Source organism: Hemitrygon akajei, chromosome 13 (assembly GCF_048418815.1).
Source record: "Hemitrygon akajei chromosome 13, sHemAka1.3, whole genome shotgun sequence".
Classification (NCBI taxonomy): Eukaryota; Metazoa; Chordata; class Chondrichthyes; order Myliobatiformes; family Dasyatidae; genus Hemitrygon; species Hemitrygon akajei.
In genome coordinates this window covers 45661830-45676676 of record NC_133136.1, presented here as the reverse complement: position 1 = coordinate 45676676, position 14847 = coordinate 45661830, and the positions used below count along the sequence as shown (strand labels likewise).

Genomic DNA, 14847 nt, shown 5'->3' with positions numbered 1-14847 from the left:
TTTTTCACCTCCTTCAGCATTGCACGTCGTGCCCTTGGTGTGAGCTTTGCAGGATGCACACTCCTAGGGAGAGTAGCAACAGTACTGAGTTTCCTCCATTTGTAGACAATTACTGCGGACTGATGAACACTCAGGTCTTTAGAAATGCTTTTGTAGCCTTTTCCAGCTTCATGCATCTCTACCATTCTTCTTATAAGGTCCTGTGAAGGTCGTTTTGATCAAGGCGTGGTGCACATAAGCAGATCTTTCTTCAGAAGAGCTGGGTCTGACAGTAGCCTAACTTTCTGTGTCTTTTTTATATGACAGGGCATTTCTACAACCCATACCTCCAATCTCATCTCATTGATTAGAACACCTGACTCCAAAGTTTTTGTGGAAAGCATTACCCCAGAATTTCATATGCTTTTTTAAAAACCTAACTGTACTTACTGTAATTCCAGTGATTTTTCTTTATTATGTATTACATTATACTGCTTCCACAAAGACTACAAATTTCATGACGTATGCCAGTGATATAAAAGTTGATTCTGATCTACAATTGCCATATTATTTGTCATTTACTGATTTTCAAACCACTTATTAGAAAAAAAACTAAATGGTTTATATAAATATATTCTTAATTCTTACCTTTTGGTTCTGTTTCTTCCTTTTTCAGATGGTCTGCTTTTTTCAGTTTTGCTGCCAACAGTTCTCGTTTTAACTGACGTGCTTCTTTGCGTAGCTCTTCACTGCATGAAAACAATATTTACATAAGCAATTAATTTTCTCAGCAATAAAATCAACTACAAGGACGAGTTCAAAGCAGCTGCTTAGAAATTCAAAGAACGAAGTATTAGAAACATAGGCCATTATTTATTCCTATCCATAAGTTCAAGAAGCACTCTGATATTTTCAGGTAAAACCAAATCTAAAATAATTCTTAAACTCTTCTGTTTTTATATATTGCAACACTCAGAATTGCTTGTTTTATGTCCTTGCACCAGTTCAACGCCTCTCTTCACAGTCCACTCCTTCTTTGCATCAACTTTTTTCTTCATTGATCATTCAACCCTTACCTTGTTGATGACTGCAATGTACATTCAAAAACTTCCTACAGATCCTCACAGTCAATGCTCATAGCTTCAGTCCTCTCTCAGAAAGACAGCTGAATCACTACCATTCAAAATTTCCAAGTTTGCTCCCCACACTCACTGCCCATGTTTCCCCAACCTATGTTCCTTGAAACAACCTCTTCCTGTTTCAGCAAATTGATTTTGTTGGTGGACATGTTCTTGCAATAGAACTTTGAGGACCTGATCTAGGCCAGGTCCTCAAACAATATATTTGTGTCATGCAGACAAGCTGGAACAAGTCTTGTACATAATTGTTCTGGAAACCCGACCTTGAACTTTGCCAACTTTCCAAAAGATCAAGGGTTTTCAATGCTATTAGATGGCCAGGTATTCAAAAATGTTTTTTAAAAAACACTAAAAATGAAGATATTTTGAAATTCTAAAATCATTTCAAAGCATTAGTAAATAACTAAAAACATAAAAAGGAGGAATAAATTAAGGAAACAATTTTCTTCTCCACAAACTTCATCCAAAAGCAGTCTTCCCAATATTATGTGCTGGGGAATCACAGCAAGCTGCTGCTCTGCTGCTGGGGATTTTGTATTCACAAAGGAGTTCCAAAAGCTGCTAGTACTTATAGTGAGTAATGACAGCAGTTCTACGTGGATCTGCTGCTAATACCCAACAAAATCAGCATCAATAACTTCCATTTATATACATGTCCTTTCAATGCAGCAACCAAAACCTTTTCAATTCATCAGATAGTTTCTTCATCTTTCTTTCTTATCCAAATTACATACACTGGCCTAGAAAAAGTTTACAAAAATCTCTGGCGTAAATCCCAAGTCTATTTCCTTCAAGTTTATTTACCAATTAAGTTGAAGTCATGCACCTCATGCAACAGAGTATTGCCTGGCAGCAAAATTCCATGCACAATATTCCAAGTATAGCCTCACAAACACCCTGAGAGTAATATTAAAGTAATGTACTTGTTCATTGTGCAAAATTAACAAGAGGAGAATAAAGGGTAAAAAAAAAGTTCTCTTTTTTTAAGATAGACTGAACAGCAGAAGAAACATTATGTCTACAAAAGCAGATGAAGTAGGTGAATCAATGAAGAAATCTTGAATTTATTATCTTTCAGGGTAGGATCATTAGAAATACCTCATGACTTGTGAATAGTTTTGAAAAATAAATAGAAATATAACATAGACAAATGCAGCAGTTAAGTTACATCCAGTAAGGCTCCATAGAGAATGGCATAATTGTTTAAATAATCCACTGTTTTTAATCAGTTGAGAAAAATATGATAGGAAGAGAAACCTAGAACTATCTTGTTCTTCTTTAAATAATGCCATGGGATTTTAAAAGTTCACCAAGAGAATAAATAGAGCCAACATTTAACATTTTTATTTGAAATATGGCACTTTTGGCAGTGTAGTGCTCTGTCAATACTTTGCAAAAATGTTAGTCTATAATGTGTGCTTAATTCTTTGGAGTGGGCTTGAATGATCATTTTTTGGAGGTGCTATCAATGAGTCAAAGCTAACACCTTACCACTATGGTGCATTTTCAGAAGAGTGGGTTGGGATGCATTATAAGGCAATTTAAATTGTGTTAGTTCAGCTATTTTTCTGTCCTACGAAGAGTGCTGGAAACTTGGCAGGTGTGCAAAATAATCCCATGGTACTCTCAAATTATGATATGATTCAGAGTTTGAGAAAGAAGTAGAACACTAGACCATAAATTTGAAAGCTCCATCTACTCGGGTAATGGTACAATCATTTAGATACAGAAGTCAGAGATTTTGATATCACAGTGGAAATACAGAAGTCTCTGCAAAATATCTCAGAAAATGTGTAGCTCTTTAGAAAGAACTGTTACTATAGCCACGGCGCAAATTCTAATGTTAAAATAGCACAAAATATTTCAAGTACTTAATGCATTTATGCTGAATCTAAATTCCATATGCACAAGTATGTTATTGATGTGCAAATAATTTGTTCTTTAGAGAGAATATTCATTGTCTCTTTTTAACATTAGTACCCTTCCTGATATTCTGGACATCAATGTAATCTTTACACTCACTTATTGCAAGATTATATGATATTGCAACAGTAATGCTTTTGATCACATAAAGACTCTACTTCAGATAATCTTAGGCAAAATATCTTATTTGAAAATGCTCTCCAAGGTAGAATTAGGGTAGAATACTTGAAGTTTTGCACTTCTCAGTAACTACATATACTAAAACTATTACTGTTTTCTTATTCTGGAAATTTGAATGAAATAAAATTGACTTCTTATCTCTTCATATTGAAAAGGATATCTATGTATTCCAGGTGCTGAAATTGCTAGTATAGTTTCTGAAATTCTGTCTGAATGGATTCAGTGCCCAGCATTGCATTTACCAGAACAACCGGTATGGAAAATCATTTACAACAATATTTTGAGTTACCCTTTCTTCTTTTTTTAAGTTGTACAACTGCTGTTTATTTTTATGCCTTCCTCCTTAGCTTTTATTTTCCTGCCTCATGTACTGTTTAAGATCATACTTTAAATTGTATTGGTGACACCCAGTTTCTAGTCAAAATAATTTCACTCCCAAGATTCACGGGCTGAAACCTAGGCCATGCCTTAATTTACCGTCCGAGGTTCCTGTGCACCTGAATTTTCTTGACTTGGTAACTCCACATTCTGGAAGCATCAAGCGAGGCACAGCAAATCCTCAATAACAAGCCCTTTGGTGACACAGTGCTAAGCCCCATCTCTAGAACATTCTACAACAATGATTTAAGTCTTTAACCGAAGGTCTGCATTCCAGTTCTTCTTGAACTTCAATAGATTCACTTTTAAGGGGTTAACTAAGTTAGCTTACTGACAAACCTTTTTAGTGGCTCCAATGAAAAAAGCATTCCTTAGTATGGGAATGTTGCAATAGCCACAGATATTGATTTAGATTCTGTGACGAGACAAAATCCTAGATTTTGATGGATTCAATGAACTATGAAAACAGTGCAGGTGAGTGAAAGGTGAAGAGGAATCCTATCATTGTTCTGGATGGGAGGTAGACAGCATCAATATGGGACACAGAGCAGATGCCATTGAGAGCTACATTAGCTCTGAAATGAGAGGAAGTTACAGTTTAGGAAAAGAAAGACCTTTTGGGTTGCCAGGGTAGGGGAGTCACAAGCTAGATGGCATAGGTTTAAGGTGAGAGGGAAAAGATTTAAAGGAGGCCTGGGGTAAGTTTTTCCAAATTAGGAAGTGGTAGAAGCAGGTACAATTATAATGCTTAAAAGACATTTGCACAGGTACACAGATAGGAAAGGATTCAAAGGAAATAGGCCAAATGCAGACAAAAAGGACAGATACCTTGGTTGGCATGGACTAGTTGGGTGAGGGGCCTACTTACATGTTCTATATCTCTATAATTTTATCTCAGAAGTGCTGCTGTGAAATGTCTTGTCATCAGAGAAGAAACTGAAAACAGGTGAATGGAAAAGGTCAAAATGTCTTTGATGGGGGATGTAGAGAATATTCACGGTGAAGGTGAGCTGGGTGAAACCAGTAAGTTGCAAAACATTCAGAGTAATATACTATGGTATCCTAGGCACAACTGGGAAGTTTTGGGACAAGGAGAGAAAGAATAGATATGGGGAGAGAATAGGAAAGATTTTGCCTAACCCATGTTGATTACCTGCAGTATTTTCTGATTTTAAATGTTGCATTTTAAAAGTCTGAAGTCAGAAGCAAGAACAATAGAGACAGATTTAAATAAATGTGGAAGATATTTATCGAGAAGCAGAAGATCTAAAACAGAAACATAAATTAGCACTATGGCAGCAGTAAAGCAAATTATAGTAATAAATAAAGATAGACATTGGGAAAAAAGACAGGGCTAGGCAGACTGAAAAAATGCTGTGTATGATTGAAATCTTAATCGTGAGAGATGAATTATACTCAAACCTCGAAAGCCAATTTGATCAAACTATAACAAATTCAGAATTTCAATGTGACTACCATTTTCCCATTAAAACAGTTTTCAGTTTTCTATGCCCCACACCCCTTGGAAATGTTTGATTAATGTTCGCACCCCCTACAAAAGTAATATCACATTTGAAGATGAAGTCTAATTTCTAATTTTTGAACCACATACAATACTGCGGGTGAACAAAATGAACTTTAAAAAATAAGCTTTTAACTCAGTGCATAAAATGCAAATAAAAATTGAGCAATTAGATTCTAATTTATTCAGAAAAAATTGTAAACAGTAAAATCAATCCCAATTGTGAACATAAAATTCAATGACTTCTTTGCTCCTGCTTCTCATTCATGATTTTGTCAAAATGTGGAACTTACTTGCTGACTGCAATCCGCAGGTCTGCCTGTGGATTCAGGCGATTCCTAGATTTTGTCTTGATTGACAAAAGAGAACTGAATCCAGATTCACACAAGTATGTTGTTGCAAATGGAATGAGGACACGGAGTACTTTTCCACCAAGTCTTGGGAACATATCCAGTGCTGCACACCAAAACTTCTTCAAGGTCTTGCTTTCAAATTGCATTTCAAGAGCTCGATTTGTCCGCAAATCAATAAGATCTTCCTTCAGCTCTTCATCATCTGACATCTTCTCCAAATTGTAGGAATATGGATTCATGATCCATTCTTCTGAAATCTTCAAGTCTCTAGCAGCAAAATATCCATCAAACGATTCTGACAGCATCTCCAAATGAGCCACAATTTCTTCATGCACAGTAGGAGTTATGGATCCAGCATCATCAACCATCTCTTCTAGTGAAGGAAAATTTGAGAGACTGCTTCTTTCCATCCTTCGCTGTCAAAGACATACCTTTTCTTTGAAGGCATTCTACTTTTCATAAGCCTTCAATATGTTTATTCCTTTTCCTTGAAGAGAAACACTCAGATCATTCATACGAGAGGAAACGTCAGCTAAGTAAGCCAGCATTTGGGCGAATTCCTGTGATTCCATTGCCCCAACCAGATCACATTCACGCTCCTCCAGAAAAACTTTGATTTCTTCCCGTAGTTCAAAGAAGCAGGTTAAAGCTTGTCCTCGTGACAACCAATGGACTTCTGTGTGGAAAAGCAAAACTGAACACTCACTTCCCAGATCCTCACAAAATGATTTGAAGATGCGATGGTTCAAAGTACGCCCCCGATCCAGTTGATGATCTTCACACAAGTATCAAGGACTTTCTTCAAATTTGGAGGCAATGTTTTTGATGCCAAAGCATGCCAATGAAGAAAACAATGGGTAACTTGCAAGTCTGGAATCTACTTTTTCATCAATACAGAAAAGCCAGATTTATTTCCAAGCATTGCAGGTGCCCTGTCAGGGCACACAGAACCAATGACTTTGATATCTAAATCATGTTTAGCAAAGAAGTCTTTCACTAGCTGCATTACATCCTTTGCAGTTGTGTTTGTTTTCAGATCTTTACAAAACAGGAAATCTTCCTTCACAGCACCATCATTGACATACCTCACTAATGTGATGAGTTGACTACAAACGGAGACATCAGTTGACTCATCCAACTAAATAGAGATTTTACGAGGACTAGCTCTGACACCTGAGATGACCTGGCCCAAAATCTCTTCACTGAAATCACTGATTCGGTTGTGAATGACATTATTTGATAGGGGCACCTGTTCAAATTTTTTTCTTGCTTCCTTGCCCAGGATAATTGTTGCCATTTCTGGTGCACATGGCTTGATGCAATCTTCCGCAATTGTATGGGGCTTCTTGGATTTGGCCACTTTATATGCCACTTGGTATGAAGCAAGAAGTAGTGTTTTTTCAACAGAAACGAAACCTAATTTTGGAAGAGTTCCTTGTGAATCAAAACAAGCTCTTTTGATTTTCAATGACCCAACATCATGTCCTTCAACATCAGCTCTGCCATGCTTGTTCTTGAAGTGCTCTTGAAGCTTGGATGGCTTCACATTTGAGTTGGAAAACACAATGCTACAAAGAACGCACTGGGTTTTTTGCAAGCCATCATTTCCTGTTGTGCAAGTGAAACCAAAGCACACATAGTCATCATTCCATTTCCTTCTTTTTGACATGATGAAGGGTTAAGGGTAAAGAGAAAAATATGAGCTAATATGAGAAAAACTATCTGACTAAGTCAGGGATGACCGCTTTACTCAACCACACACATCTATAGCAAAGTATCGTGAGAAATACACTTTTGAATATTATATTACAATATTATCTGCTGTTACGCCAAGATAAATTGTCAGATGGAAATGCTACGGGGACGCGACGTGACTTATTAGGCTACTCTCTACTAAATTTACGCACCTATTTCCGATGATTACTGGAGATACGAACTCCCATCATACGATTCAAAGTCCTTGGTGCTAACCATGATACTTCCTCAACTAACACAATTCAAAATTATCAATGATGCAAGCAAAAAACCTTTCAAGAGAAAAAGACCCTTTGAAATTCAAAAACTTCTTTATTGCATTGAGACAAGTACGAATGAATGACTTCAGCTGCTTTTTATCAAAATGCGGCTTTTAAAAATATTATAATTGAATAATTTACCAGTCTGCTGGTTTGGTTTTAACGCAAAGTCATTACTCGATGGTTGATTCAGGATGTATAAAGACTTTGGCACTATGAGATGATTTTTAACTCTGAGATGTAACCTTCTAGCTAAAATTGATGAGACTCCTCAACTCTGAGGTGTAACTCCCAGGTAACACTGATGAGAATCCTCAATGCTGACTTGGGCAGCAGGAGACCGGAGTGAGTTTACATCTCTCTCAACTCCGGCAGCGGGAGACTGGAGTGTGCTTGGGACAAACGTTACTACCACTTCTCAAGGCACACTGACAACTGGCTGAGTGATGACTCATGACTCGTCACTCAAGGACACAAGCCACTCTTTGTCGCACCCCCTGAAATTCCATCTCGCACCCCCTGGGGGTGCAGGCACCCCAGGTTGGGAACCCCTGCGGACTAAAACAAAGAACTACTGTACGTTCAAAAAGGTACTATTTATCTCTCCGAATACACATTGGCATTTTTTTCTTGGTTATACAGACAAATTAGTCTTTGCTTGAGGTATTCTTTGCGAAGTAACCAACAACATCCATCCATTCATTAAAATTAGGTTTCAGACTGGACTACAGGGCTAACTGTGAGGTTTTCAGCATTTATCAGTAACTTTCAACCCTCTGGTACGTGCATTTAAACATGGATATCAGTTTGCTGCCCCATTTGCTCTCTTCTTCCTGTAGCTTTCCAAAACTGAAACTCTAACAAGAAGTTCAACACTCAAATGTATGAAGGGCATGAAGTTCCAGTCCTCATCTACGAGGTAACATTATATATGTTACGGCTTCCGGTAAGATGGCACTATTAGGTGACAGCTCTTTGCGTGCAGCTGTGATGTGAGTCATCAAATATTTCTAATTAGAGCTACTGCAGCTGACATCTGCAGTCACAGCCATGTGTACTTCAGTAAGTAGCATCATTTTAAGATGTTTAAAAGAACCCTTCAATACCCAAAATCAACAAACCACAGATAGCAGACTCCCTTTAAGCACAGATCCCGCACCTGTCTACAGGTACAATTGATACACAGAGGCCTTAGACTTCCACTTCCGAATATCCTGCTGGTGAACTTACAGTCTCTGGAAAATAAATTTGAAGACTTCAGAGCAAGATTGCTGTACTAGAGGGACATCAGGGATTGCTATTTACTTCACTTCATGGAAATATGGTTCAAACCAACAATTTTGACTGCAGTATTGCAGCACAATGGCTTCATTCTCCACAAAGACAGGATAGCTGTCTCTTAAAGGCAGAGGTGGAGTATGCTTTATAATTAACTCATGTTATGTCTCAGTCCTGTTCATCTGACCTGGAACATCTCGTGGTCAAGTGTCATCCATTTTATCTGCTGAGAGTTTTTCTGCTGTTATCTACAGTTAACAGTGTACATTCCACTTCAAGCCAAAGTCAGGCAGGCACTGGAGGTGCTGAGAAACATAATACTCAGGCATGAAACTGTGCTCCCTGATGCCTTTCTTAACATTGTGAGAGATTCCAACCAGGCCAGCCTGAAGACATCTCTGAACAAATACCACCAACATATCACCTGTGAAACCAGAGGAGCCAACACACTTGATCACTGGTATACCACCATGAAGAAGCCTTACCATGCCATTTCTCACCCATACCTTGTAAAGTCCAATCACCTGACTGTTGTTCCTCTCCCAATGCATAGGCAGAGACGAAAGACCGCAGCACCAGTGGTGAGGACTGAGAAGGTATGGTCAAGGGAGGTGCCAGAGTGCTTACAGTTCTGCTTTGAGTCGGTGGACTGGACAATATTCAGGGATTCGTCTTTGAGTCTATGCCTTCAACAAAATGCCAGATATGCCCAAACAAAAAGCCATGGATGAACTAGGAGATTCATAGTCTGCTGAGGGCTAGATCTATGGCATTCAAGACTGGTGATCCAGAACTATACAAGAAATACTGCCACAGGAAATAGTTGAGGCCAGTTCATTGGCTATATTTAAGAGGGAGTTAGATACGGCCCTTGTGGCTAATGGGATCAGGGGGTATGGAGAGAAAGCAGGTACAGGGTTCTGAATTGGATGATCAGCCATGATCATACTAAATGGCGGTGCAGGCTCGAAGGGCCAAATGGCCTACTCCTGCGCCTATTTTCTATGTTTCTATGTTTCTAAAACAATTCCACGTTAGCTCTGGCAGGGTTTGCCAGAAATAGAGAGAGTACAGAGAAGATTTACTAGAATGTTACCTGGGTTTCAGCACCTAAGTTACAGGGAAAGGTTAAACAAGTTAGGTCTTTATTCATTGGAGAGTAGAAGGTTGAGGGGGGACTTGATAGAGGTATTTAAAATTATGGGGGGGGATAGATAGAGTTGATGTGGATAGGCTTTTTCCATAGAGAGTAGGGGAGATTCAAACAAGAGGACATGAGTTGAGAGTTAGGGGACAAAAGTTTAAGGGTAACACAAGGGGGAATTTCTTTACTCAGAGAGTGAGAGCTGTGTGGAACGAGCTTCCAGTAGAAATGGTAGAGGCAGGTTCGATATTGTCATTTAAAGAAAAATTGGATAGGTATGTGGACAGGAAAGGAATGGAGAGTTATGGGCTGAGTGTGGGCCAGTGGGATTAGGTGAGAGTAAGCATTCGGCATGGACTAGAAGGGCCGAGATGGCCTGTTTTTGTGCTGTAATTGTTATATGGTTATATGGTTTGCAGGCCATTGCTTCCTACAAAGCAAAACCTAATGTCATGAATGGCTGTGATGCTTCACTTCCAGGTAAGCTCAACACCTTGCTATGCATGCTTTGAAAGGGAGAATAAAACCACACCTGTGTGAATCCCTGCAGATTCTGGTGACCCTGTGATCTCTGTTGCAGAGGCCAATGACACAACATCTTTCAAGAGGGTAAACCCTTGCAAGGTGTAAGGCCATGATGTTGTACCTGATGGAACTCTGACAACCTGAACCAATCAACTGGCGGGAGAGTTCAAGGACATCTTCAATCTCTCACTGTTGCAGTCAGAGGTGTCCACCTGCTTCAAAAAGTTTTGACAATCATACCAGTGCCCAAGAAGAGCGGGGAGATCTGCCTCAATGACTATTGTCCAGTGGCATTCACATTTATTGTGTTGGAGTCCTTTGAAAGGTTGGTCATGACTAGTATCAACTCCTATCTAAGCAAGGACCTGAACCCGCTGCAATTTGCCATTTGCTGCAATAGGTCTACAATAGATGCAATAGAGATCAGCGGGTGCAAACTGGCTCTCTACTCGACCTTGTATCACTTGGACAACAGTAATGCCTACAACAGGCTGCTGTTTATTGACTACAGCTCAGCATTCAACACAGTCATACCCTCAGTTCTAATCAACAAACTCCAAAATCTGGGCCTCTGTACCTCCCTCTGCAACTGGATCCTTGACTTCCTTACCAGTAGACCACAGTGTGTGCAGATTGGAAATGATGTCTCCTACATGCTGACATTCACTTAGAGATACAGTGCAGAATAGGGTCTTCTAGCTGTTCGAGCTGTACCACCCAGCAACTCTCCATATAACCCTAGACTAAACACCGGACAATTTATCAATTAACCTACTAACCTCCATGTCTTTTGGACTGTGGGAGGAAACCAGAAGTCCCAAAGAAAACCCACACATTCCTCAGGGACAACATACAGATTCCTTACAGATGACATCGGAACTGAACTCCAAACCACAAAACCCCGGGCTGTAATAGCATCACACTAACCACTTCACTACCATAGGTGCAGTTTCAGTTATTGTCTCTTAATCCTATTTGTCTTCCCTGTTTTGCCTTTTCAGTTTGGTTTGTAAAATTACAATTAACACTTCTGTTATTAGATTTTGCATTAATTTTAGAATTCTTCACAGTTTGAAGAATTTGCTTTTTTAAAGAAAAACATACTCTAAGACCCCAAAAGGGAGTCCATGTTATACTGGTCTCCCAATGACTATAAATTGGCACGCAAAAGACTAGTAAATTTTAGTGGTATCTGCAAGTATAATGCAAGATGAATATCAATTTTTCATTATTCTCCACAAAAATTAAAACTATGTATTTGTGCTTCAACTGGAGGATTGAGGGAAAATCTTAACTATAAATCACACTACACTTAAGGTCGCTGAAACAATAACATGGATTTTACTGTACACCGAGAAGCTACATAAACAAGACCTCTACTTCTACTTGGCATTAAAATCATATACAATACCAGCTAAAAAAATAAAACACATTGATTTAATTGCCTGTGCTTTTCTAATCTCAACACATTGCAAAACATTGGCTTTTACTGCTTAACTCAAAAAGCTTCCATATGTAGCACAGAGTCCATTGAATGAAGATGTAACATGTTTATACCACAGGATTTTTGTTTTTTTAAATCAGCTTTCATCTCAGTGTAACAATCACTAAAAGTCAGAAACAACGTATAAAAGTACAAAAATATAACAAACAAGTAAAAATTTCTCCCAAATCTACCTAGCAGAAACATACAAAACAGGAGTAGCTGTGGTCATAGAAGACAGGTGCAATCCAGTAGAGAGAAAAGATCTTAACTCAGTTAATCTAAGGAATTAAATCAGTTTGGGTGAGCTAAGGATCAGCAAGAAGAATAAAACACTGGTGAGTTACCTAGTACCGCCAAGGTAGCATTGGTCATTGGAAAATTTAAAGTGCATGTAACAAGAATTATATGTGTATGTGTGTGCTTAGTCCACTGCTCTACTCTGTCTACACCCATGACTGTGTGTGGCTCGGCACATACAGTAGGAGTGAAATAGATCCATTGTTTGTGGCGTGTTACAGTAACAACTTTGTACTCAATATCAGCTAGACCAAAGAATTGATTGCAGACTTCAGAAAAGGGAAGCCAGGAGAACAAACACCAGTCCTCATTTAGAGGTCAGTAGTGGAACGGTTGAGCAGCTTCAAATTCCTGAGCATCAATGTCTATGTTGATGGATCAACATCTATGAATGTATCTTGGGCCCAATATATTGATGTGATCATGACGAAGGCATGCCAGAGGCTTTACTTCAGTAGGAGTTTAGGGAGATTTGGTATGTCACCAAAGACTCTTGCAAATTCCTACAGCTATGGTGGGGAACATTTTGATTGATAGCATTACAGCCTGGTAAGCACATGTTCAGCACAGCATTGTGGGCCAAAGGGCCTGTATTGTGCTGCAGGTTTTTTATGTTTCTGTAGTGGCTCCAACATGCAGGATTGAAAGATACTGCAGACTCAGCCAGTTCTAACACCATCTGTCACTATCAAGGACATCTTCAGGAGGTCAGCATCTATCATCAAGGAGCTTTACTATACAGAATATACCCTCTTTTTGTTACTACCATCGGGGAGGAAGTGGAGGAGCTTGAAGACCCACACTGAGCATTTTAGGAACAGCTTCTTCCTCTCCACCATCAGATTTCAGAATGCTCAATATATCCATGACTGCCACCTCATTATTCCTCATTTGAACTATTCAATTTTGTAAATTTAATAATTTTTATGTCTTGTACTGTACTGCTGCTGTAGAACAAAATTGCAGTAATCACAGGGCAATTTAATTCACATGTGAACTGACAAAATAAATAATTAATAACAGTGTGGGAGGAATATTCATGAGGTATAAAAGAAATATGTTTCAAGATAATTATATTGAGAAAACAATAATGAAATACCTTATTTCAAATACGGGACTTTGCACCAAGAAAAGGTTAATTAATACTCTGGTAGCTAAGTAACTTTTAAGGAAGAGTGATCAAAATAAACAGAACTTTATAATGCTTGAAAGTAATTTAGGTCAATTTAAAAACAGCAATCCACAAAGGTATGTAGCATGAAACAGCTTTGGTAGATTAGTAAATGGAATGACAATGGATGAAAAGTGCATAATATTTTAAAAATTTACAAACACAATAAATAAATATTCCTGTAAGTCACAAAAGCTGAAGAGGAAATATCTACTGTGGCCATTAAAGTTAGTACAGGTTAGTACAAAGTTTATCAAAAGAAAAGGTTTATAATGTCAAAAAATGCAGCAAACTCTGGGATTGGGAAGATATCAGAATTTAGCAAAGGGAAATAAAGTGATTAATAAGAACATTTAGAATATGGGTAAAATCCAACAAGAAATAATATTTTGTAAAGCTTCTATTGGTATGTGAATTACAACAGCTTGTATCTGCACAAAAATCTTTCTGAAAATAGTAGGGAACAGCCAGACCTGAGTGGGGAGCTGAAGGAATTTGTGAAAGTTAATGTAAGAGAAAGTTAGAAGTTAGTACTGGATCCATACTGGATTATCATCTTTCAAAATTATAGTTTCTAGAACAACTTCCAAGCAAAAGCATCTCTATGATTGAAAAATAGAGAGATAGAACAGGGAATTCTAGACTAGTTAAACTGAAATTGGAAAATTGCTGGAATCGATTCAGGCAGTGATAACAGGGCAATTAGAACGTAATAACAGGATTGAACTGTGTAAATGTGGACTTATGAAAAATAAATCCTGACTAACAAATTTGTTGTGCTTTTGAGGGTATAACCAGCATTCTAACTAATTGGAAAGCTGTTGAATGTAGTGTACTTGGACTATCAGAAGGGCCTTAATAAGGTGCCAAGCAAAAGGGTATTAAACAACTTAGGTTGGGAATAATATTCTACTCCAGACAGAAAACAGAGTTACAATAACTGAATAACTTTTGGTTAGGAGGCTGTAACCAGTAGTACAAGGATAGCTGTTGGGGACCCATCTGTTTACAATCTACATCTATGACTTGAATGAGGAGAGAACTCAAGCAAAATATATCCAAGCTTACTGGTAATAAGAAACTGTGTGACAGTAAGAATTGAAAGATACAGAATTGCTTCAAGGGAATGTAAGTAGGCTAATGGAAAGGGTGTAAAGGTTTCAGCCTGAAATATCAACTGCATCCTTTTTTAAGGTTTGCCTGGCCTGCTGAATTCCTCCAGCTATTGTGTGTGTCGTTTAGCGGTAAGGGTGATTCGGAGATTCACCAGGGTGATTGCTGGTTTTGGGGTGGGAAGGGGAATTATCCTCAGAAGAGAAATTAAGCAGATGGGTCTATACTCCCCTGTTTAAAAGCTGTAAATTGACTGTACTGAAATATACAAAACAAATTATGAAGCTTGTCATAGCAGATTCAGGAATAATATTTCCCTTGGCTAAGGTGCTTCACACCAGAGC

At 38.3% G+C, this 14847-nt stretch overlaps 1 protein-coding gene across 1 annotated transcript in view; it reads right to left on the bottom strand.

Moving 5' to 3' along the window:
* cwc27 (CWC27 spliceosome associated cyclophilin) overlaps positions 1 to 14847 on the bottom strand; it is a 139241-nt gene that overhangs the window by 55632 nt on the left and 68762 nt on the right. The window contains exon 11 of the mRNA XM_073064526.1: positions 628 to 728. Within this exon, the coding sequence (XP_072920627.1) occupies positions 628 to 728 (101 nt within the window). The remainder of the gene's footprint in view (positions 1 to 627; positions 729 to 14847) is intronic.